Below are 24,351 nucleotides of genomic sequence, written 5' to 3'. Positions count from 1 at the left end.
CAAACTGAGCAATCGGGGGAGAAGGGCCTTGGTCAGGGAGGTGACCAAGAACCCGATGGTCACTCTAACGAGCTCGAGAGTTCCTCTGTGGAGATGGGAGAACCTTCCAGAAGGACAGCCATCTCTGCAGCACTCTACCCATCAGGCCTTTATGGTAGACTGGCCAGACGGAAGCCGCTCCTTAGTAAAAGGCTCATGACAGCCTGCTTGGAGTTTTCCAAAAGGCACCTAGAGGACTGTCAGACCATGAGGAACAAAATTCTCTGGCCTAAAGGAACCACGATTGAATTCTTTGGCCTGAATTTCAAGCGTCACGTCTGGAGGAAACCTGGCACCATCACTACGGTGAAGCATGGTGGTGGCAGCATCATGCTGTGGGGATGTTTTTCAGCAACAGGGACTGGGAGACTAGTCAGGATCGAGGGAAAGATGAATTGAGCAAAGTACAGAGAGATCCTTGATGAAAACCTGAGCCAGACCTCAGACTGGGGCGAAGGTTCACCTTCCAACAGGACAACGACCCTAAGCACACAGCCAAGCCAAGACAATGCAGGAGTGGCTTCGGGACAAGTCTCTGAATGTCCTTGAGTAGCCCAGCCAGAGCCCGGACTTGAACCTGATTGAACATCTCTGGAGAGACCTGAAAATAGCTGTGCAGCGACGCTCCCCATCCAACCTGACAGCTTGAGAGGATCTCAGAGAAGAATGGGAAAAACTCCCCAAATACAATTGTGCCAAGCTTATAGCGTCACCCAAGACTAGATGCTGTAATCACTGCCAAACGTGCGTCAACTAATTGAGTAAAGTGTGATATCTCTGTTGTTTTTCATTGTCATCATGGGGTATTGTGTGTAAAAAAAACAAATTATTTTATCCATTTTAGAGTAAGGCTGTAACGTAACAAAATTTGGAAAAAGTCAAGGGGTCTGAATACTTTCAGAATGCACTGAAATGTGTTCTTATTTACTCAGGTAGGTTAGTGTCTATTTCAAGAGGACACTAAGATGGCACCTCACAGGTATTGACAGTCTCTGAGTAGTTTACGTATAGCCCTGTATACATACCTTTGAAGAGATTAATATGATTAGAGACATTGCTATATAGTTATTCAAATATATTGTAGGATGATTCAGAAAATGTTAATGAATTTTAGGAAACATTTCTCTGGAGCAGTAGATATGTATTTACTTATGACACTGAATAAATGTTTCAGCCATCTCTTTGCTGGTTGCTGCCCTTGTTAACAATTCTACAAGGATTCATCAGCAAGACACGGAGGTTTACCGTTGCCACGGACATCACTGGATCCCTCTGTGCAGTCACTGTCTGACATGCAAATGGTGGGTTGGCTTGGGAGCTTAAGAAGATACAGGATCACATTTCACTAACATTCAAATACCTTTTTGACTACAATTGAAATAAAGGTTGTATAAGTAAATTTATTAATGTGTAACTACAGTCTCATTATACATTTTACAATATATTTTTAGTAGTGTTCAATTCAAACAATAACATAACGTTTCACAATATAGCCTAATATACGTTTCAGTATATTTTAAAGAAGAAATCAGAAACGTACCTTTGGACAGCTCAGATGAGTTTGATTGGGGGTGACGATCATGTTAGTCTGCCAGACAAAGATCACATTTTCCTCAAACAAATCCCCTTATTCACAAATATAAAAACAGTTAAATACAATTTGAACTGAAATTGACCAAAAGTTGATACACTGTAGATTAAGTGTATTGAGTATATGATGCTACCTGAGAGGGGATGTTGTAATCAGACAAATCCCACACACAGGCACCCAGATCAGAGATGTTGGGGAAGGCAATGTCCTTCACCTAGGTGGTGACAGAGCTGATCACTGAGTCAGTCACCTGGTAAGACTGTTGCACCGTACAGACACACCTGCAGTATAAGGTTAGACACGACACAAGAGGAAACAAGTGTAGAGAAAGTGATGCAATCACACATCATCCACTCTGGCTTAATATAGATGGCTTTGTAATAGAAACTGAATTATTGAAGCCCCTATTTACCCAAACACATCCAGAAACTGGATTAATCTAAAGACAGCTCCCACAACTTTGTTCTTAGCCACAATAAGTCCTAATGTTTCATAATCAAACAAACAGCAGAGGAAGCTCTGACAGCTACAGCAGCCTGTCTTCTGAGTTATGGATATACTGTAGCAAACTAGCAATGGGAGTAATACAAGAGGTAAACAGGTCTCACACCCACAGTCTGCTGAGATAATAGTAAAATCATCTTCATGGCTAGTAAGAAAACTACAACTGACCAGTGGTCATACATTTTTTTTGGGAGGGGCTTGCCTGTTTTGCAAGTCATTTTGGCATTAATACGTGTCACATATCAGTTCGCAAACAATGTAAAAAAAAAATATATAAATATATATAAATTCAGCAAAAGAAGAAACATCCCTTTTCAGGACCCTGTCTATCAAAGATAATTCGTAAAAATCCAATTAACTTCACAGATCTTCATTGTAAATGGTTTAAACACTGTTTCCCATGCTTGTTCAATGAACCATAAACAATTATGTACCTGCGGAACGGTCGTTGAGACACTAACAGCTTAGAGACGGTAGGCAATTAAGGTCACAGTTATGAAAACTTAGGACACTAAAGGGGCCTTTCTACTGACTCTGATGAACACCAAAAGAAAGATGACCAGGGTCCCTACTCATTTGCATGAATGTGCCTTAGGCATGCTGCAAGGAGGCATGAGGACTGCAAATGTGGCTAGGACAATAAATTGCAATGTCCATACTGTGAGACGCCTAAGACAGTGTTACAGGGAGACAGGACGGTCAGCTGATTGTCCTCGCAGTGGCAGACCACGTGTAACAACACCTGTGCAGGATTGGTACATCTGAACATCACACCTGAGTGACAGGTACAGGATGGCAACAACAACTGCTCGAGTTACACCAGGAACGCCAAATCCCACCATCGGTGCTCAGACTGTCCGCAATATGCTGAGAGAGGCTGGACTGAGGGCTTGTAGGCCTGTTGTAAGGTAGGTGCTCACCAGACATCACCGGCAACAACGTCGCCTATGGGCACAAACCCACTGTCACTGGACCAGACAGGACGGGCAAAAAGTGCTCTTCATTGACGAGTCGTGGTTTTGTCTCACCCGGGGTGATGGTTGGATTCCCATTTATTGTCAAAGGAATGAGCGTTACACCGAGGCCTGTACTCTGGAGCAACATCGATTTGGAGGTGAAGGGTTCGTCATGGTCTGGGGCGGTGTGTCACAGCACCATTGGACTGAGCTTGTTGTCATTGCAGGCAAAACATTTTTTACCCCCTTTTCGTGGTATCCAATTGTTAGTAGTTACTATCTTGTCTCATTGCTACAACTCCCGTACAGGCTCGGGTGAGACGAAGGTCAAAGGTCATGCGTCCTCCGAAACACAACCCAACCAAGCTGCACTGCTTCTTAACATAGCGCACATCCAACCCGGAAGCCAGCCGCACAAATGTGTCGGAGGAAACACTGTGCACCTGGCAACCTGGTTAGCGTGCACTGCGCCCGACCCGCCACAGGATTTGCTAGTGTGCGATGAGACAAGGATATCCCTACTGGCCAAACCCTCCCTAACCCGGACGACGCTAGTCTAATTTTGTGTCGCCCCATGGACCTTCCAGTCACGGCCGGCTGCGACAGAGCCTGGGCTCGAACCCAGAGTCTCTGGTGGGGCAGCTAACACTGCAGTGTAGTGCCTTAGACCACTGCGCCACCCGGGAGATTACAGGCAATCTCAACGCTGTGCGTTCCAGGGAAGACATCCTCCTCCCTTTCGTGGTACCCTTCCTGCAGTCTCATCCTGACTTGACCTTCCAGCATGACAATGCCACCAGCCATACTGCTTGTTCTGTGCATGATTTCCTGCAAGACAGGAATGTCAGTGTTCTGCCATGGCCAGCGAAGAGCCCGGATCTCAATCCCATTGAGCACGTCTGGGACCTGTTGGATCGGAAGATCAGGGCTTGGGCCATTCCCCCCAGAAATGTCTGGGAACTTGCAGGTGCCTTGGTGGAAGAGTGGGGTAACATCTCACAGCAAGAACGGGCAAATCTGTTGCACTGCAGTACTTAATGCAGCTGGTGGCCACACCAGATACTGACTGTTACTTTTGATTTTTACCTCCACCTTTGTTCAAGGACACATTATTCCATTTCAGTTAGTCACATGTCTATGGAACTTGTTCAGTTTATGTCTCAGTTGTTGAATCTTGTTATGTTCATACAAATATTTACACATGTTAAGTTAGCTGAAAATAAACACAGTTGACAGTGAGAGGACATTTCTTTTTTTGCCGAGTTTATCATTGAGTTAAGAACGCTGCAAACAAATATGGTCTCTTTTTGTTTTCTTGAGTAAGGCAGCTCCAAAATGCAGGTGATTCAGCCTAGCTTAGTGGTGGTGGGGAAAGCCAGCAGAAAATACGGCGTGTTGCGCTTTGATTGGCTCAGTGTTCTGTCACTCATGGGGAAACTACGTCACCGTGAAGTGTAAGGTGAGACTTCAAACATTCTAGCCCTTTGGCTGCTGACATTAGAAGTGCCCATCCAAGAAGACTCAAGGTCATTGGCCACAGATAAAATTACGTCAAATCACGTTACATGTACAATAGCTTTGATTGGACTGATCATGTCAACATCATACTTTCAAAATCTTAGCTAGCAGTCATCATCATGAATCAAGTTGACAATCTACTGATAAGTCCTTTTAAATCCTTGTCACATGATGATAAATAACGAAGAGAAATTATAGTTAAAACTTATCGGTGCTCATTGGCCATTGGACAAACATTACACAACAAGTTAGAAATTGCAAATTTAAACAATAAGTGGTTTTGAAGTCCAAAAAATGTATTGTATTCTGCTGCATTAAAGTATGTAATATGCCAGGGAGTTATATATACTGTAGCTACGAAAGTAATAACGTTACTTAGTGTATGTTGTTTAGTAAGTTGTTAGCTGCCCATGTGCTTCAAGCTAATAATTTGGTCCCTTTTCCTCTCTTAATTAGCCTATTGCCTGTTTTTAGAGAAATGTAATCATCAAATATTGTAAGAGCTTTCATTGTCTGCTTATATGCCCCGTTATTTATCTTATTGTTCTGACTTGGTGTACAGGGAAAATACTGTAAGAACTCATTGTCTTTATCGAAATTACGGATTGCCGCTTATCCGTTTGTCATCCCCTTATGCCATAGTTTGTACATTTCAAATGTTAGTAGAAACCACATGTGTTTAAGTCAGCCATATCAGCTATGTTTTAAAAAAAGTCAGTAAATGAGGCTGAAGGAACTGTTTCGCTGCCAGACAAGGCTCTCTTGACAGCCAGGTGTAGCAGTAGTAAGGTGTTGGGACTGCTGTTGGGACTCTGCTGTTGAGACAGCTCTATGTAGGCCAGTTTATGGGAACCGTTTGTCACCGTTATAGTGCAATTCATGTATTGTTTAGTGTTGTGTTGTGTAGTGACTTTGCTGGCATGCATCCCACCTTTTTTGCCCCGCGTAGATTTACATGCTAAAATCTCCACTGCAACGGACTCTGGCTCATTTCGCAAATCTAACTCATCTGAGTAGAGGCATAATAAAACTACTGTACATCGACTACAATGGGTCAATAGAAACGGTATGTACTATTGTATAAAAACAAGAACTGGAGAAGATGTGAAATTACATTATCATCAAGTCAACAGTATTTTCAAAATTACATTTATTGCACATGGCAAAACAGATTTGTTCAATATAAAAAAATAATTGAAATAGGTTACATGTATGCAGACAGACAAACAAAATGATAACACAATTCCTTCTCCAGTTAGCTCCAGTTCATTGTCATCTAAGATAATGGATCTTCCGCAATCTTTTTTAGTTTTAAAATTTAAATATATATATATATATATATATATATATATATATATACAGTGGGGAGAACAAGTATTTGATACCCTGCCAATTTTGAAGGTTTTCCTACTTACAAAGCATGTAGAGGTCTGTCATTTTTATCATAGGTACACTTCAACTGTGAGAGACGGAATCTAAAACAAAAATCCAGAAAATCACATTGTATGATTTTTAAGTAATTAATTAGCATTTTATTGCATGACATAAGTATTTGATATATCAGAAAAGCGGAACTTAATATTTGGTACAGAAACCTTTCTTTGCAATTACAGAGATCATACGTTTCCTGTAGTTCTTGACCAGGTTTGCACACACTGCAGCAGGGATTTTGGCCCACTCCTCCATACAGACCTTCTCCAGATCCTTCAGGTTTCGGGGCTGTCGCTGGGCAATACGGACTTTCAGCTACCTCCAAAGATTTTCTATTGGGTTCAGGTCTGGAGACTGGCTAGGCCACTCCAGGACCTTGAGATGCTTCTTACGGAGCCACTCCTTAGTTGCCCTGGCTGTGTTTTTCAGGTTGTTGACATGCTGGAAGACCCAGTCACGACCTATCTTCAATGCTCTTACTGAGGGAAGGAGGTTGTTGGCCAAGATCTCGCGATACATGGCCCCATCCATCCTCCCCTCAATACGGTGCAGTCATCCTGTCCCATTTGCAGAAAAGCATCCCCAAAGAATGATGTTTCCACCTCCATGCTTCATGGTTGGGATGGTGTTCTTGGGGTTATACTCATCCTTCTTCTTCCTCCAAACACGGCGAGTGGAGTTTAGAGCAAAAAGCTACATTTTTTGTCTCATCAGACCACATGACCTTCTCACATTCCTCCTCTGGATCATCCAGATGGTCATTGGCAAACTTCAGACAGGCCTGGACATGCGCTGGCTTGAGCAGGGGGACCTTGCGTGCACTGCAGGATTTTAATCCATGACGGCGTAGTGTGTTACTAATGGTTTTCTTTGAGACTGTGGTCCCAGCTATCTTCAGGTCATTGACCAGGTCCTGCCGTGTAGTTCTGGGCTGATCCCTCACCTTCCTCATGATCATTGATGCCCCACGAGGTGAGATCTTGCATGGAGCCCCAGACCGAGGGTGATTGGCCGTCATCTTGAACTTCTTCCATTTTCTAATAATTGCGCCAACAGTTGTTGCCTTCTCACCAAACTGCTTGCCTATTGTCCTGTAGCCCATTCCAGCCTTGTGCAGGTCTACAATTTTATCCCTGATGTCCTTACACAGCTGTCTGGTCTTGGCCATTGTGGAGAGGTTGGAGTCTGTTTGATTGAGTGTGTGGACAGGTGTCTTTTATACAGGTAACGAGTTCAAACAGGTGCAGTTAATACAGGTAATGAGTGGAGAACAGGAGGGCTTCTTAAAGAAAAACTAACAGGTCTGTGAGAGCTGGATTTCTTACTGGTTGGTTGGCGATCAAATACTTATGTCATGCAGTATAATGCAAATTAATTACTTAAAAATCATACAATGTGATTCTCTGGATTTTTGTTTTAGATTCCGTCTCTCACAGTTGAAGTGTACCTATGATAAAAATTACAGACCTCTACATGCTTTGTAAGTAGAAAACCTGTAAAATCAGCAGTCTATCAAATACTTGTTCTCCCCAATGTATATTTTTTAAATTGTACCTTTATTTAACTAGGCAAGTCAGTTAAGAACAAATTCTTATTTAGAATGACGGCCCATACCAGCCAAACCCGAACAACGCTGGGCCATTTGTGCACCGCCCTATGGGACTCCCAATCACGGCGGATTGTGATACAGCCTGGATTCAAACCAGGGTCTGTAGTGACGCCTCTAGCACGGAGATGCAATGCCTTAGACCGCTGCGCCACTTGGGAGCCCTTTTCATCATTTATGGTCTCTAGACAGTGGGATGGATAGACACAATATCTATAGGCGAGAATAATGATCAAGTTGAAAATGTTAACCTTAATGCAGAATGGAAGATTAGATAGATAAATACACCAGTACAAATGCATGATACAGCTGTTACATGATGAGGACCAGTCTCTGATTTCTATATAGAACACTGCTTTCTAGAACACTGACTCTCCCTCTTCCCTAAAGCTATGTGTTAGGGCTGGACTGGGGAGAAGTAGTTCTTCTGGTACTCATGCCAGTGTACTCTCCATCTTGGCTGGAGTATTCCTTTCTGATTCTCCACACACTACAACTGGGTATGACAGGAAGGCTTTCTCTGGGTGGGGCCCCAAATCTCCAGGTGATATACTGATTGTAGGCGCAGTGGCGCATGGCGGTGGTCCACTGCTCCCCCTCGGTCAGCTCACAAAGAGGCTCCCTGTACAGCAACACTGCCTCCAACAAGGGCCGACTCAGCACCAGCTGTTCAAACAAGGAGGAGGTGGTGATGCAGCGACCTCTGCTCATCCTGCAGCACAGCTGCTCCTGGGGATGGGTGGAGGGGAGGCAGCAGCCACACAGACACCAGGCTGGACGGCTGGGCCGAGGGAGAGCCTGGGGCTGCTTGTCTATGCTGTGCCCTTTCTGCAAAACACCAGCCATGGCACTCAGGTGCCTTATGTCATCCTGACAACAAGAGTACAATACATACATATTACAGTAGTCATGTGTACTTATATACAATAGTTTTACCTTGCTCAGTAACTATGTAAAAGACAAGAGAAGGGTAACATAAAGTGAGCTTAAAAGTGAGTATCTACTGTATCAGGGGGTGAGAAAGGCACTACATTTGGGATAACACAATTATGCTAACCTTGAATGGGTGAACGGACATGGGCTTCACTTGTTGTAAACTTTTCCTATTTGATCTTTTCACCACTCTTATATGGTTCTCGTCCACAAACGAGACACAAAGAATGCACTGGAACACAGAAGGAGAATAGTGCCATTGTTCTGCGTCTCACCACATATTTACATCCAACATTCAGTCAATGGGAATGCAAATGTTGCTGTGGATTTGAGGGTATGTATAATCCCCAGTGGGGAATGCCATCCCACTCCTACCTGTTGTCTGTCCTGAACAGATTCAACCTTTTTCTCTGAGTAGTTCTGTCTGGCTTCTTTAGAGAAGCAGCTGGTCCCAATGAGCCAGTCAATGAATAACGTGGTCTGGGGAAAGTCACAGTCAATGTAGGCTTCTTTGCCTGTTAAAATGTTGAATTTCAAAAAAAGTTGAACACAAACATCTGAATAAAGCTCACCAGTGCATAATAGGATAGAGTTGATCCAATATAGATGATCAGTTGGATTATGCTGAATTTTCCTGCCTTTAAAAGAACACACATGATAAATGACCATTTGTATTATTCTGATTCATGCACTGATTAGAATAATATATGCTCATTCATTAGATTACCATCATCATTATTGCAGGTTTGAATGATAAGACTTAATGAGTCATACAAACCTTTCCGAATACCATGACATCAAACCTGATCCCAAACGCTTTAAACAGGGTTCTCTCCCCAACACCTTTTTCTGTCTGATATCTAGCAAACCTGCCAACACATGTTGTTATAAAACTGTAAAAAACTATGTTACACTGTAATATCGGGATGCACCGATGTCTACAATTACAAATGACTATTCCAGTATAGATTGACAGTTTTCCATAATCTCATTTGAATTGGGTCAACTGGCCATGTAGGTCTATGACATTCGGCCTAAAGAACAAGGCCAGTCACAATTACCTGAAGTTGAGACCAGGGTACAGAGTTCTGTTGCTCTCCTTCTCATCCAGCCGGTGGAAGGAGTATTTGGGCAGACAGTTCCGCAAGAACCCGTCCAGATTACAATCCCACTTAATTTGGATCCCAATGACGCCACCCTTTGGTGAGAGAGCATGGTGAAGATGATCTACTCAACGTCAACCTTACCTGACAATCATGTAAACCCTCTCACATCTGAAGTAATTAAGGTGATTTCATTCTGTAATTCATTAAGTAGTCAAATATGTCCAACGTTATGAATTGCCAGTATGTGCAATGCCAAAATAGATGCAGACATCAGTGATACACATACATAATTGAGAGTCATAGAGTAAGTTTGTGGTTATTTGAGAAATTCCTTCTAACAGAGCAGCCCACCTCAACTGCCATCTCTGAGAAGTTCTCTCTGGCCTCCTGCACAATGTCCCCGAGGCGGAAGATGGGGCACCAGGGGTCTGTACGCCTGTTAAATTGGCAGTGCTTCAGGTAGCTGTCCGTCATCTCAGGGAGGATGTTCCTTCTGTGAGGCAAACACACATTAGTAAGATCAGCTGAATGTAAAGACGGTGCTCGTTTTCCATCTGTTTATGAATTCATGTAATTCTGTTTTTTGTGATTATGACCCTTTGAGTATGTGAAGGTTTGGGTGGTGAAAGTTACTCTGAATATAATATATATAATATACTTAACTGTGGTATGCAAGCTAAAAATACAAATCTATTCACATTGAATTGGGCAGTCTCACCTAATGAAGTTAAAGTTTGGGAATCTGATGTTGTTCTTGATGAGGACTGTGAAGTTCTCAGCTGATGCCAAGAGAGCAGGCCTAGATGTCAGAGCAGTCATCAATTGCACTATTGAAGCATAGTTGTGAAAAAAATGTTTTTACAGCTGACAGTTTAGCGCTCTATTCAATCTTTAAAGCTGAAGTGTTACAGATTCCGTGATCGAGCCCTTCATTTACATTCCAAAGTGGTTGTGAAACTACTTTGAAACAATGTTCCTCATCATATTTGACTATACACTCATGCAGCGGTAATGTGGTGAGCTTCCTCCACATTAGAGGAACTAAAGTATAAATATAGCTGTCAGGCAGTGGTCTATGTAGAAGTGAAGATAACTTGATTTACTGAGTAACTAACCTCTGCAGAGACTGCAAGTCAAATCACACTGAATATGATGAGAGGGGGAAGACAGGCACACATACTGATAATGATAATACTAGTGAGCTTATTTACTTGGGGGGTGTTTTCTTGGTTTCTATGGGGCACCATGTAGACACCTCACATGTTTTCTGTTTTACATCAAACTTCACACATGCACCTGTCTGAACCCCTGAAAGGAAAGCAAAATGTGGAATTTAATTAATCAATTTGAACTATTATATGGTTCACATGACAAATAATAACAAAATTTGTCCTAGTTGTTCTATTATCATGTGTCTACATGTTTACTACTACTGTGTAACCCTTACATAACCAGAATGTATCTGCCTACAGTAAAGACAGAGAGAACAGAGCAGACCATCTGAAACCTCAACACATCAGGGACAATTTCCTCTGCTCCTTGCAAGAACTAATGGTCTAACCAGATAGAGATGACACAAACAGAGGAGAATAATCAGGAGAAAAGTTGTAGACAGCTGTCGTTGTACCGTGGCTGTTCTGATCCCAGAACCCCTTCACACAGTCCTTGTCTGTCCAACACACTTTTCCATAAGGAGGGACCTGTAATACACAGACTCCTGGGAGATGAGTTGGTTCTAGACATCAAGTAGTGTGGTTAATAGAAGTGATATCAGACATTATAATTTACAGGAATTGGGTAGGGATGTCCTAATGGCACTCTACCTCAGGGCATTTTCCTTGCCTTTGATTTTTTGTAACAATGACATTGGTCACCACGAAAAATGAATTCTTTCCCTTAAACAGAAAGTCCAACAAATGTATAGAAAGTCAGAACCAATGTACAAATATATGCATGTATAATACAAATATAATATGTGTATAATATACAACAATAAAACAACAATATTCGTAAAACCCAAACGTATGAACGCACACACACACACCTGTGATGGCCCACTGTAATCTACAACATCCCATACTATATCACCAACATCTGGCAAGCTGGTCATGGCCACTCCCTTGACCTTAGCAGTAACAGAGCTGACCACATAGTCGTGTTCTTGGTACTCCTTGTTCCAGAACATTACAATGCTACAATGTAAAACAATATTTTATTATAGAATGTTGCAAATTGGAGTAAATTACTTTTATGTGTCCCTGATATATTTTAAATATTATTGGTATGGCTAGAAAAGTTGGATGGTAAATAAATAAATACAAATAGTAAATACAATTGATAAAAGTAATACATCATTATTTCAGAATGTATTCGATATCTATAATAACATTCATACTTTATTTTCATGCACACATTCTTGATCAAGGTGCGTGGGCGTTCCTTGTCTACTACCGTTATTACGCAAACTGAATCGTTCTGCAGAATTCTCACCAGATGAACATCAGTATGGCTCCGTTAAATGTCCATTTCAGCGATCCCAGCCTTGCACTTTGTATTCGGACCAGTTTATGGGTTTCATACTCACATAGATTTAGCAGTTTACACGGCATTTTGGATGTTGTCAGAGAGAGTGAATCTCTTCTGACTCATACTGGTTCTTCTCCTTCCTGAGTGGGTCAGTGATCACATGTACATCTGCTTGGAGCTGTTTCAGTTCCACTGACCAAACAATATTCTACGTCTGTGAAATTCAAGACTGGTCCAGTCGTCGTTGTTGTATAGCATTATGCATGTATCCCTGTTGTGCAGCCAAAGCTGGAACAAAGTAGCGTTTGTCTATTGTTTTATGTTATTTGCTACTTTTAAATGATTTGATCATTTATTACATGAAAATTACACGAATGTATTCATATGTATTAAAGACTAACATATGAAATAGGCCTACCATGGGGTACACCGATACATTAGATTAAATGAAGATTTCTGTCACTATCAGTATTTGCAAATCAAAGGGTCACATATCCCTATGAAGGAAGTCATTGTATCTGGGCATGGCTGTATCCGGACCACTTAACGTGATTGTGAAGATGTGCACTGCATCCTAGTCCAGATATGATATAGGCTACAGTAGGCTTGATGGTTTTTATGCAGTATGAGTGACAGTTTCTTTGGGGTGAAAGTTGTGCCAAACAAGTTTCCTGATTTGGTGCCCAATCAAGAAATCATTTTAAACTCTAGATAGCAGTAAATAATTAGTATGGAAAGGAACTGGATGTATTTGGCCACCACAGGAGCTTGAAAATGAGGATGATATAATTGTGTCACATACTGGCTTTAGTTTCACTGTAGTTCAATATATTTTGTTTTTGTTATTGTGTGACATTAAAATTGCTTGTGCAATTATGCCTGAGAAAAATATAAAATCTGGAGAAAAGAGACTATGCGCTCAAAACCATTTGCATTGTGAATGACATGACATTGAAACAGGATGAAAAGCACAAAACTTCATTTTGAATAAGCTAACTTGTACAAATGAAATACATAATGGATTTGAATAAGGAAATGCATTCAGCCTCATCATATAATTTCCATGGTTTAAAAATGTAAAACCACCCCCAGAAGATTCTTATAAGTAAATGACTGTCTGGTCTGTAAACAAAAACCATGGCACGATGGACAGTGGCAAGGCAGACAGTAAGTAACATGTCATGTTTATCCTCACTAGGGACAATGAGAGTGGTTGAGATGATACAAGTATTGACTATCTTGCATCCCTACTCCTTTCCTCCATCTTCAATTGAATCTGTGTCTGGTTACAGCATTGCAAATCCAGTAATAGTCTACATTCTAGTCAATGTATACTTCATGCATGCTTTTCATAAAAGCAAAATGGTCATGAATAACGTGACTTGTCTTCCTCATGGCTAATTTGTGTTTTCAAATTCTGCTGTGGAATGGCCATGCCCTACCATCAATCAACATTGTCTCTCATTTACATTATCTCAGAGAGTCATTACTCACAGAAACAGATTTGCATAGGAATACTCATTTTCTCTATAAAATGGTATGTGAATAATACTCTGCTTCATAACAAAGAGGAATTCTGCCAAATCGTTCTCATCTGGTTATAACTATGGGTTCTGGACAACATGAAGTCCAGCTGTATGGTATAGCTGTCCTGGTTGTTATTGGAGTGCTATGGAACGCATTCAACTTGATAACAACCATGTTCCAGCAGTGGAAGGCTGGTGGTGTTCAGACTGTGGGACTGATCATCTCCACTATCTCCCTGGGTAATGTTTTCCTGCACCTCTCCACCTTTGGCATCGTAGTCACTATGTGGCATGGGGTGTTGTGTTGGGATGATCTACCCATGTTCTTCTGTGCCATGTTGTATGTGTGGCTGAGCAGTAGCTATTTGAGCTTCTGGTCCATCGCCTGGCTGAGTGTCCTCTATTGTGTGAAGGTGGTCAACTTCACCTCTGAGCTGTTCGCTAAGATCAAGACAAACATCTCACCCATCATCAACGTGGCTCTTGCAGTGACCTTCCTGAACTCCTGTGTGATGTTTTCCCCCTTCTTCTCCCTTAATTACCGTAACGAGTCATACGTAACACCTGTGACAAAGAACACCACCTGTGTGATTAAGACACCTCTATTCCCCACTTGGATCAACATGAACCTTTATGTGCTAGTCTTCATCTGCTACCTGGCTCCGTTACCTGTGATGGTGATGGTTCCCTCCTCCATCAGACTGGTGGTCCATCTCTGCAAACACACGCTGGAGATGAGAAAGAACAAGACCGATGTTCAGAGTGCTGACTCCTACCTGCTGGTGTGCAAGCTTACTGTGGCCCTGGTAGGCGTCTACATAACCACTCTGACCATCATCTCCCTGTTCTACCTCTCGAAACTATATGGCTCTGACATTAGCATTAACTCACTCCTGCTGGGTTACTCCTTCTATTGCATAGCATCAGGCGTCCTCTTGACTATCTCCAATAAGAACCTGAGGGAGAAACTCTGGGCTCTTTTCTGCGGTACCAAGGCATCAAATGCATCAAGCAAAAGCCTGAGTGGAGAAACTGGGGCAGCTTGATATGCTTTTGAGTTTTAATACATTGTCTCCTTTTCAGTTCTTCAGGACAGTGTATTATGTCACAATATACTTAATGTTTGTCATTGCCAGATATTACAAGCAAGTGCTAATTATTTTGTTGTAAAATTCCTTTTTGCTCCTGCTGTTGTTGGCTTTTAATGCTTAGGTGTACTGGGTTTCATAGTATTTTACTTTTACGTAGCGGTGCATGTATTTGCTTTATTTGTCTTTTTATATTTTTTATGTATTTTCTTAATGATGATTTGCACAAATTAAGGAGTGTGGCTTTATGTACAGTGCCTAGTGTAAGCCTACACTATTTCAATGTCAGTTTTATTTTTCAGAGGGACAATTATACAAATGTTAATGCCGAAGACCCACCAGCATGGTGCTGAGTGTCCCTGGGTTGACCAGTAGCAGTCCTGACTTGAATCTGTTTGACAATCAGAGGCAAAGTTTGATTATGGCTGTCCATCAATGATTCCCAACCAAATTTACGGAGCTGGAGCAATTTTAACAAAAGCAATGGATAGAGTTGTGCAGATTTGGTAGAATCTTATTCAAAATTATTCACAGCTGTAATTTCTGCCAAAGGCGCTTCCACCAAGTACAAACTCTGGAGTGTGAAGACATATGCAAATCTTATGCAAGACATCTTTCTTTAATATTTTTATTAACTAAGAAAATGTTCTATAAATGTAACTTTGTTAATGTGAAGCAGGTTGGGTAGATAAGCAGGTGAAAAATCCACTAAAATCCCATTTTTTCCTTTTTTAGATCTACATAATTTTATTAGGGCAGCAAAAGGTGAAAACTGTGCAAGGGATGTGTAGAATTTCACTAGGCACTGTAAATGAAATGGGAAGAGTTTGAAGAATGTTCTTTCAGGTTTTGGACTTTTGCATATCTCATCAAATAGTACTTTACATTCTATTGTTAATTGGGCATTTTCTTTTTAGAACTAAACCGTTTTGGAGAAATGGGAAGAGTTTAAAGAATTTTCTTTCAGGTTTTGGACTGCAGAACCTTTGCATCTCTCACCAAATAGTACTTTACATTCTATTGTTTATTTTTATTTTTAAGAATTAAAAATCATTCGAAAAAATTGGAAAAAGACACATTTAGATTTTATTTGATTTATTATCAAGAAATTAAGTGTTTATTCTAATAACTTAGCTTGGTCTCATAGACTAGACGTAACATAGTAAATGTAAATCCGGGACTCTCAAATTAGTATGATATGTTATATTTGGTATGGTAACATAAGACAGATGGTTACTTAAGGCAAAAAGTAGGGTGGTTAGTCAGGGTGGCTGGATGGGCGTATAACGGGAACGTCTAGCAACCCAAAGGTTGTGTGTTCTGAATCTCATCACGGACAACTTTAGCATTTTAGATAATTAGCAACAACTTACTGCTTTTTAGCTACTTTGCAACTACTTAGCATGTTAGCTAACCATTCCCTTAACCCCTAACCCCTAGCCTAGTTAACGTTAGCCACCTAGCTACCGTTAGCCACAACAAATTGGAATTCATAACATATCATACGATTTGAAAATTTGTAACATATTGTATGAATTGCAATCCGTAACATATCATATGAATTGTAATTTGTAACATATCACACAAAATGGTTGATGGAGTTCCACAAATAGATACATACAATACGAAATATAACATATCATACTAATTGGAGTATCGGATGTGCGTTTACTATGTTACGTCTAAACTTGGGTTCAGGTTGCTAATAAAATGTGCAAAGACATACAAAAATTAAGACAAAAATGAAAAGCATTGTCACACAATACTTGGTGGTCAAAATGTTCTCATCATGAGTTAGTTGAACATCTTCTGTATCTTTGGCTTGAGAAATTCCAGCATTCCATTGTTCTCAAAGGTTTGAGGCAGGCTGGCCACATCCATGATGGTCTTGTGAGCTTCGTCAAAGAGAGCCTCGCCAAGCTCCATTTTTACCCTGTCTCTCCAGGCACCGAGAGTGGGCCGCTTCTCAAACAAATCCAGACCAGTGCCAACCGGCTGAAAAACATGCACACACAGGAAAACCCATATCATTTCAGGGAAAGTACAGCGCAAATCTGCAACCAAAGACATTGGGGAGGGACATTTACAACAGTTAGTGAGAGAATCCCTCACACAATAGCTTCAAAATCATGCACAACTCACTCTTCCCTACCCTTTCACATTTTACAAATGTAATGTCACCTGCATGATCTCTACTATTGCCACCAGGTCTGCTAGTGAGATCTTTTCCCCAATGATGAAGGGTCTGTCATCCAGGAACTTCTCCTCAAACACCTTCAGAGACAGTGTCAGGTCCTCCATAGCAGAGTCCATTTTCTCCTTAGGGACGTCTGAACCAGTTATGATGGGAACTATTGCCTGAAAACATGTAAATATTTTTAAAATGTCACTTGTGTCTATAACCATACTTATTCAATATGGTTTAAAGGTAGACTGAGCAAAATGAAGTTGCCACAAACAGCACCGGAGATATTGAAATTAGCAAGTTGCAACACTGTTCACAGTGTGGTAGCCAGGGCACCAAAACAACAAGAAGTTGAGCCTCGCGCTTCAATGCTCTTAGTTGTTCCGGACATCGACCCACTATGCTGTTTACTTTATGCACCTGAGTCATGTCGCTGAGTCTACATTTAATAAAATAATCCAGTGATAAAATGTCTATTCACCAATGCCATAGACTTAAATGTTTGATGCTAATGATTTCCTTCAGTCATTAACTAAGTTATTACGTAAGAAATTATTTGTGTACAAATGGTTCAATAACCAGCCAAGGTCCACACTTAGAAAAAAAGCTTACAAAAGGGTTCTTGGGCTGTCCTCATATGAGAACCGTTTTTGGTTCTCCTATGGAACAGAACCAAACCTGAAACTTCCGTTCCAAACCTGTGGAACGGAACCAAACCTGAAACCAAAAGGGTTCTACCTGGAACCAAAAATGGTTCTTCAAAGGGTCCTCCTATGAGGACAGTCTAAGAACCCTTTTAGGTTCTAGGTAGAACCTTTTTTCTAAGTGCAGTTCCACTTATAGGACATATTGGATGTTTATATCTTACCCTGAACCAGAACACCTTTGAGCCATGGGCTCGCATGGCTGCGTGTTGCCAAGACAGGTACTCGTTGACCCGGGCTCGCTTTTGCAGGTCTGCTGGGTACCAGTGGTCTGAATCTGAGGTGCCAAATTTTTCAGCCAAGTACTTTAGGATGGCAACACTAAAAATAAGGAGAGATATACAATTAATACAAGGAACTCCCTAGAAACCTAATTAGAGTCGACATGTAACCCACTAGGCACCCACGTATTCAACGTCTATTCCACGTTGGTTCAAAGTAATTTCATTGAAATGTTGATTCAACCAGTGGGAAGTGTCTCTGTGTAGATTACTGTAGGCTACTTTACCTCTCTGTAAGAATGAAGTCTCCATCTCTCATGACCGGAACCTTTCTCACCACACTGATCTTACCAAAGTCTTCCCCATACTGCTGGCCTGAGGAGCAAAACAATTGTGACACTGATTTATCCAATATGACTTTTAAGAAAATATAGTTATTTTGTTGTTATAATGAATTTACACATATAGCATGATGATTATCTTTGTGAAAAAAACTTTTCCATATACAGTATGTCTTTCATGTTTCATGACTTCTATCTAGTTATTGGCTCCAGTTAGATATTACCTTCTGAATAAACAAACAAGGTCATTATGTAACAAGTTCAAAGTTTGCAATTGGTTGTTTTCACCTAGAAGTTTATGGCCTACATATATACATATAAAATCGAACTTTCATTGTCATAATATGATAGGCTACTTCCTAACTGTATTTGCAGTGGGCCCATATTTACTAAAATGGTTGGGTGCTTGCTTCAAAATAATATATTTTTTGATTTACCTCGAATAGAATTTCACTATATTTGAACATATTTTATACACACCGAAACTCTGTTGTGTAGAAGTCGTCAACATAAATACTATATATTCAATATAAACGTTATAAATCACATTCCAAATATCTTGCAGTAGCCTACCTGTAGCCAGATCGACAAACTTGAAATCAAACGGAATGTTTGTTTTCTTTGCAAAAATGAATACAGAGCGACATGGCTGAGAGTGCAGATCAAGATACAATTCCAACGGCATTTTCACAGATGTAGAAGGGATGTTATGTGCCGAATATCTTCCCAGCACCCGCTATCCTTTATGTTGGTATGGAGCCCCTCCCATATAGTCAAATGATTATAAAGGGTTCCGACAGTTCAATGTGGTGTCTGCTTCTGGTTGTTGGGGTCAGGCGTTGGCAACATTTTGTAAATGTTTATAAAATTATCCAGACAAAATAACTGAGCCATAAGGCGACTCTGTGCAATGGACCATGCTATGATTCAGTTATTATTTGCATATAGACTGTTTTATTATAATGTCATATAATAAGCAATGTCTCAGACAGTTATTGTTTGCGAGTCTGGATCATTTCATGAACACATTTTTGGGCATTCACTAAGTGTAATTTACATTTTTTTTATTGCAGTTGATAACTAGCGTTTGTCGATTTCACCACAGTATTGATCATGTTATAAGTAGGTCAAGTCTTTTGTTTGCTAAGATAATGGGCCTTTAAGACAGATTTGGGAGGAAGGCATAAGTCCAGAGACTCTCACCCAGGGACGTAACGCACCCCAAACATTTGAGGGATCACAAAGTACATGAGGATGGCATTTTGCATTTTATAAAAATCTGAAACAGCTTTTTTCCTACAATCTAGAGCCATAATTGTTATGCTTAATTCTATGTAAAAAATATATATTTGTATTTATATGTATATTTGTCTGCATAGCTAAGCATACCACTTGAGCTGTCTGTATTTTTTTTTAAATAAACTAAATATGCTTTTCTGCATCAATGCTGAAATCTGTGTAAAAGATTGAAAGGAATGTGAGTCTTATTCAGTACATTTAGTTATTGCATGCTTTTCTCAAGTCTACCAACCTTGCCAGCAGGTATGCCAGCTAAGATAGTTAGACAAGCTAACTACTCTAATTTGATAGCCTAAAATGGCTTCTTGGTAGTTAGTTATGAGGGTGGGAGATTAGGAACTTATCTGGGCTAGCTAAAGTCTACTTCAGAAAATTCCTAGATGGCTAGTGGTATTACAGAGAAACAACAACAACAAAACATTATGTGAAATTGTTATTATTTGAAACAGGACAAATCTTACAGGGCATGTTCCCCTGTGCCCGCTATGGGCATGACAACTCTGCTCTCAGCCCCCAGAGACAAGGGCCTGGTCTAGTAATGGTTTTGGTTAACTGACAGTCCATTTAAACTCTTTCATCTCCACTTGGAATGCAGTAGACTCCTGTAACATTTAGCAAATGAATAAATGGGCTCAACACCCTTGGAGAGTACATGCGTGTCCCTGATGACGGCATGTGAATATTGTCATTTTTGTTCAGCAGTGTCTCAGAACACCTGACATAGATAGCCCTATTGCCCAAGTGTCGGGTGTTTTTGTCACTTCCACTCTGCATATGCACCGTACTGTCAAATCAATTCAAATCACATTTTATTTGTCATACCCTTTTAAAAAAATAGAAAAATAATAACACGAGGAAGAACTACACAGTGAGTAACGATAACTCCGCTATATACGCAGGGTACCAGTAGCAAGTCGATGTGCAGCGGTACAAGGTAATTGAGGTAGATATGTACATATAGGTAGGGATAAATTGACTACGCAAGAGGATATATGTTAAGCAGTAGTAGCAGCGCATGCGATGAGTCAAAAAGGTTATTGCAAAAGGGGGTCAATGCAGATAGTCAGGTTAGCTATTTGGTTAACTATTTAACTAATTATTTAGCAGTCTTATAGCTTGGGGGTAGAAGCTGTTCAGGGTCCTATAGGTTCCAGACTTGCTTCGGCTACTGCTTGCCATGCGGTACCAGAGGGAACAGTCTATGACTTGAGTGGTTGGAGTCTTTGACAATTTTTACGGCCTTCCTCTAACACCTCTTGGTATAGAGGTCCTGGATGTCAGGGAGCTAGGTCCCAGGGGTGTACTGGGCCGTACGCACTAGAGGTAGACCAATTAATCGGAATGGGCGATTAATTAGGGCCTTTGTCAAGTTTTCATAACAACCGGAAATCGGTATTTTTGGACACCGATTTGGCAGATTTTTAAAATATATTTTTTACACCTTTATTTAATCTTTATTTAACTAGGCACGTCAGTTAAGAACACATTCTTAATTTCAATGACGGCCTAGGAATGGTGGGTTAACTGCCTCGTTCAGGAGCAGAACAACAGATTTTTACCTTGTCAGCTCGGGGGATTCAATCTTGCAACCTTACAGTTAACTAATCCAACGCTCTAACCACCTGATTACATTTCACTCCACGAGGAGCCTACCTGTTACGTGAATGCAGTAGAAGCCAAGGTAAGTTGCTAGCTAGCATTAAACGTATCTTATAAAAAACAAACAATCAATCAATCATAATCACTAGTTAACTACACATGGTTGATGATATTACTAGTTTATCTAGCGTGTCCTGCGTTGCATATGCAGTGCGTATCGTTGCTCCAATGTATACCTAACCATAAACATCAATGCCTTTCTTTGCAAGGCATTGGAAAACCTGGGTTGAATACTTGTTAACATTTCAGCTTCTCAGTTTTTATTAATTTGTAAACATTTCTAAAACATATTCTGGGGTATTGTGTATGTGTCACACCCTGACCATAGTTTATTTGTATGTTTCTATGTTTTGGTTGGTCAGGGTGTGATCTGAGTGGGCATTCTATGTTGGATGTCTTGTTTGTCTATTTCTATGTCTGGCCTGATATAGTTCTCAATCAGAGGCAGGTGTTAGTCATTGTCTCTGATTGGGAACCATATTTAGGTAGCCTGGGTTTCACTGTGTGTTGGTGGGTGATTGTTCCTGTCTCTGTGTTTGTTGCACCAGATAGGGCTGTTTCGGTTTTCCACGTTTCTTGTTTTTGTATTGTTTGTGGTTCATCTTCATTAAAGATGTATCTAACAAACCACGCTGCATTTTGGTCCGATCCTTGTTCCACCTCTTCGTCAGAGGAGGAGTTAGAAGAAACCCGTTACAGTATGTGACTAAAAAATATATACATTTTATAAATTCTAAATTCAGGCTGTAACACAACAAAATGTGTAAAAGTCAAGGGGTGTGTAAAACTTTCTGATTGCACTGTACACAATAATACATGCAAATATGTTCATACTGTAAGCATAGATTAGCATTTACAGATGAACCAATATTAACATGAGTTGAGTATTAGGCTGCTGTACAGAGAATGTTACTCACACAGACTGGAGTTTGAAACAGACCTAACATGTTATTAAGCCTAAGGTTTATATATCACCTCTTAGGATTTATAGCTGGCCCTCTCTGTAAAGACCAGTGTGATTTTTCTCAGTGTTGCTCACAGGTGATATTAAACAGAAACCCTTTCCTGAGAAGGGAATACAAGGTCCTGAAGACATCACACTGGTGTTTGCCATTTGAAACAGACTGAGGCAGAGAGGCCTAATGCAGCCAAGCTTTAAAATTCATTTCACCCCCACCCAGCGGATGATCTCACTGGAGAGCAATGCAGCGCACCATTTGGAGTCAAAATTCTAAACATACAGCAGAGGAAATCGATCCATTCCAACATTATATAATCTGTGCATCTGTTTAACAAACAATAGCTTCAATTCATAGTACATTGGGTAAAGCTATATTTTTAGGTTCAAGGGCAAAATACTACAACAAAAGTATATTTTATGTGCTGTAGTTAGTGGAGCATAATGCTTGCAATAGTCCATACTATTCATTGAGTTCATGTCACCTGAACAAAGGTATTCACCTCATCATGTATCTGTCTGACCAACAGGGGGCCAATGAGGTAGGTGAGATGAGGTGGTTGAGAGGGACGCTGAGGTCAGTGTTCAGCCACCTGGTGTCACACCCTGACCATAATTTGCTTTGTATGTTTCTATATTTGGTTTGGTCAGTGTCTGATCTGAGTGGGCATTCTATGTTGTGTGTCTAGTTTGTCTGTTTCTATGTCTGGCCTGATATGGTTCTCAATCAGAGGCAGTTGTTAGTCATTGTCTCTGATTGGGAACCATATTTAGGTAGCCTGTTTGGTGTTGGGTTTTGTGGGTGATTGTTCCTGTTCCTTGTTCCTGTGTTAGTTTGCACCAGTTTAGGCTGTTTCGGTTTTCACGTTAAGTTTATTGTTTTTGTATTGATTCGTGTTCCTTTTTTTCATTAAAACATGAATCTAAATAGCCACGCCGCATTTTGGTCCGACTCTCCTTCACATAAAGAAAACCATTACAGAATCACCCACCACAACAGGACCAAGCGGCGTGACAACAGGCAGCAGGAGCAGCACGGTGGCGTGGATGGAAGCCCGAGAGTCAGCCCCAAACATTTATTGGGGGGGCTCACAGGAAGTATGGCGAAGCCAGGTAGGAGACCTGCGTCAACTTCCTGTGGTTACCGGGGGGCTAGAGAGACCGGGCAGGCACTGTGTTATGCTGTGAAGCGCACGGTGTCCCCAGTGCGGGTGCATAGCCCAGTGCGGTACATTCCAGCTCCGCGTATCGGCTGGGCTAGAGTAGGCATCGAGCCGAGTGCCATGAAGCCGGCTCTATGTATCTGGTCTCCAGTGCGTCTCCTTGGGCCGGCTTACATGGCACCAGCCTTGCGCATGGTGTCCCCGGTTCGCCTGCATAGCCCAGTGCGGGCTATTCCACCTCGCCGCACTGGCAGGGCGACCGGGACCATTCAACTGGGTAAGGTTGGACAGGCTCGGTGCTCAAGAGCTCCAGTGCGCCTGCACGGTCCGGTCTATCCGTCACCACCTCCACGCACCAGCCCTCCGGTGGCAGCCCCCCCGCACCAGGCTGTCTCTCCGGCTCATCCTCAAAGGTGCTCCCGCCTGTCCAGCGCTGCCGGAGCCTTCCTCCTCTCCAGCGCTGCCGGAGTCTCCCGCCTGTCCAGCGCTGCCAGAGCCTTCCTCCTCTCCAGCGCAGCCAGAGTCTCCCTCCTATTTGGCGCTGCCAGAGCTCCCGTCCCTCATTCCAGAGGTGCCAGAGCTACTCAGTCCAGCGCTGCCAGAGCCTTCCTCTCCAGCGTTGCCGGAGCTTCCCGTCTGCCCAGTGCCATCAGAGTCATCAGTCTGCCCAGCGCCATCTGAGCTACCCGTCTGCCCAGCGCCATCTGAGCCACCCGTCTGCCCAGCGCCGCCTGAGCCACCCGTCTGCCCAGCGCCGCCTGAGCCACCCGTCTGCCCAGCGCCACCTGAGCCACCCATCTGCCCAGCGCCGCCAGTGCCGCCAGTCTGCCCAGCGCCGCCAGTGCTGCCAGCCCAGAGGCGCCAGAGCCCCTCAGCCCAGAGCCCCTCAGCCCAGAGGCGCCAGAGCCCCTCAGCCCAGAGGCGCCAGAGCCCCTGCCCCTCTGTCCAGAACCCCTGCCCCTCTGTCCAGAGCTTCCGCCCATCTCTGTCCAGAGCT

General features: G+C 41.9%; 3 protein-coding genes across 4 annotated transcripts; 1 reads left to right on the top strand and 2 right to left on the bottom strand.

The window, feature by feature from the left end:
* Positions 1-6,140: 6,140 nt before the first annotated feature.
* Positions 6,141-12,362, bottom strand: LOC135539811 (P2X purinoceptor 4-like). 2 transcript variants are annotated; one of them, XM_064965949.1, is made up of 13 exons: positions 12,175-12,362; positions 11,729-11,876; positions 11,508-11,579; positions 11,312-11,384; positions 10,896-10,992; positions 10,403-10,483; positions 10,036-10,177; positions 9,640-9,776; positions 9,357-9,447; positions 9,151-9,216; positions 8,954-9,058; positions 8,703-8,810; positions 6,141-8,515 (listed from the first exon to the last, which is right to left on the bottom strand). In XM_064965949.1, exons 1-13 carry the CDS (start codon positions 12,291-12,293, stop codon positions 8,036-8,038), a joined length of 1,719 nt encoding a protein of 572 aa, XP_064822021.1. In that variant the 5' UTR covers positions 12,294-12,362; the 3' UTR covers positions 6,141-8,035. The 2 variants fall into 2 exon arrangements, with proteins under 2 accessions (XP_064822021.1, XP_064822030.1); XM_064965958.1 differs by having other exon boundaries at positions 12,269-12,353.
* A 1,454-nt stretch (positions 12,363-13,816) lies between these two features.
* LOC135552258 (taste receptor type 2 member 40-like) lies at positions 13,817-14,782 on the top strand. Its single transcript, XM_064984169.1, has one exon. It carries the CDS (start codon positions 13,817-13,819, stop codon positions 14,780-14,782), a length of 966 nt encoding a protein of 321 aa, XP_064840241.1.
* Positions 14,783-15,902: 1,120 nt separating this feature from the next.
* Positions 15,903-19,033, bottom strand: gstt1a (glutathione S-transferase theta 1a). Its single transcript, XM_064965939.1, has 5 exons — positions 18,849-19,033; positions 18,222-18,309; positions 17,878-18,034; positions 17,006-17,182; positions 15,903-16,819 (listed from the first exon to the last, which is right to left on the bottom strand). Exons 1-5 carry the CDS (start codon positions 18,958-18,960, stop codon positions 16,619-16,621), a joined length of 735 nt encoding a protein of 244 aa, XP_064822011.1. The 5' UTR covers positions 18,961-19,033; the 3' UTR covers positions 15,903-16,618.
* Between the last annotated feature and the right edge of the window lie 5,318 nt (positions 19,034-24,351).

Source organism: Oncorhynchus masou, chromosome 1 (genome assembly GCF_036934945.1).
Source record: "Oncorhynchus masou masou isolate Uvic2021 chromosome 1, UVic_Omas_1.1, whole genome shotgun sequence".
NCBI lineage: Eukaryota > Metazoa > Chordata > Actinopteri > Salmoniformes > Salmonidae > Oncorhynchus > Oncorhynchus masou.
The sequence above is the reverse complement of the archived record's forward strand: the minus strand, read 5'-3'. Positions and strand labels throughout refer to the sequence as shown.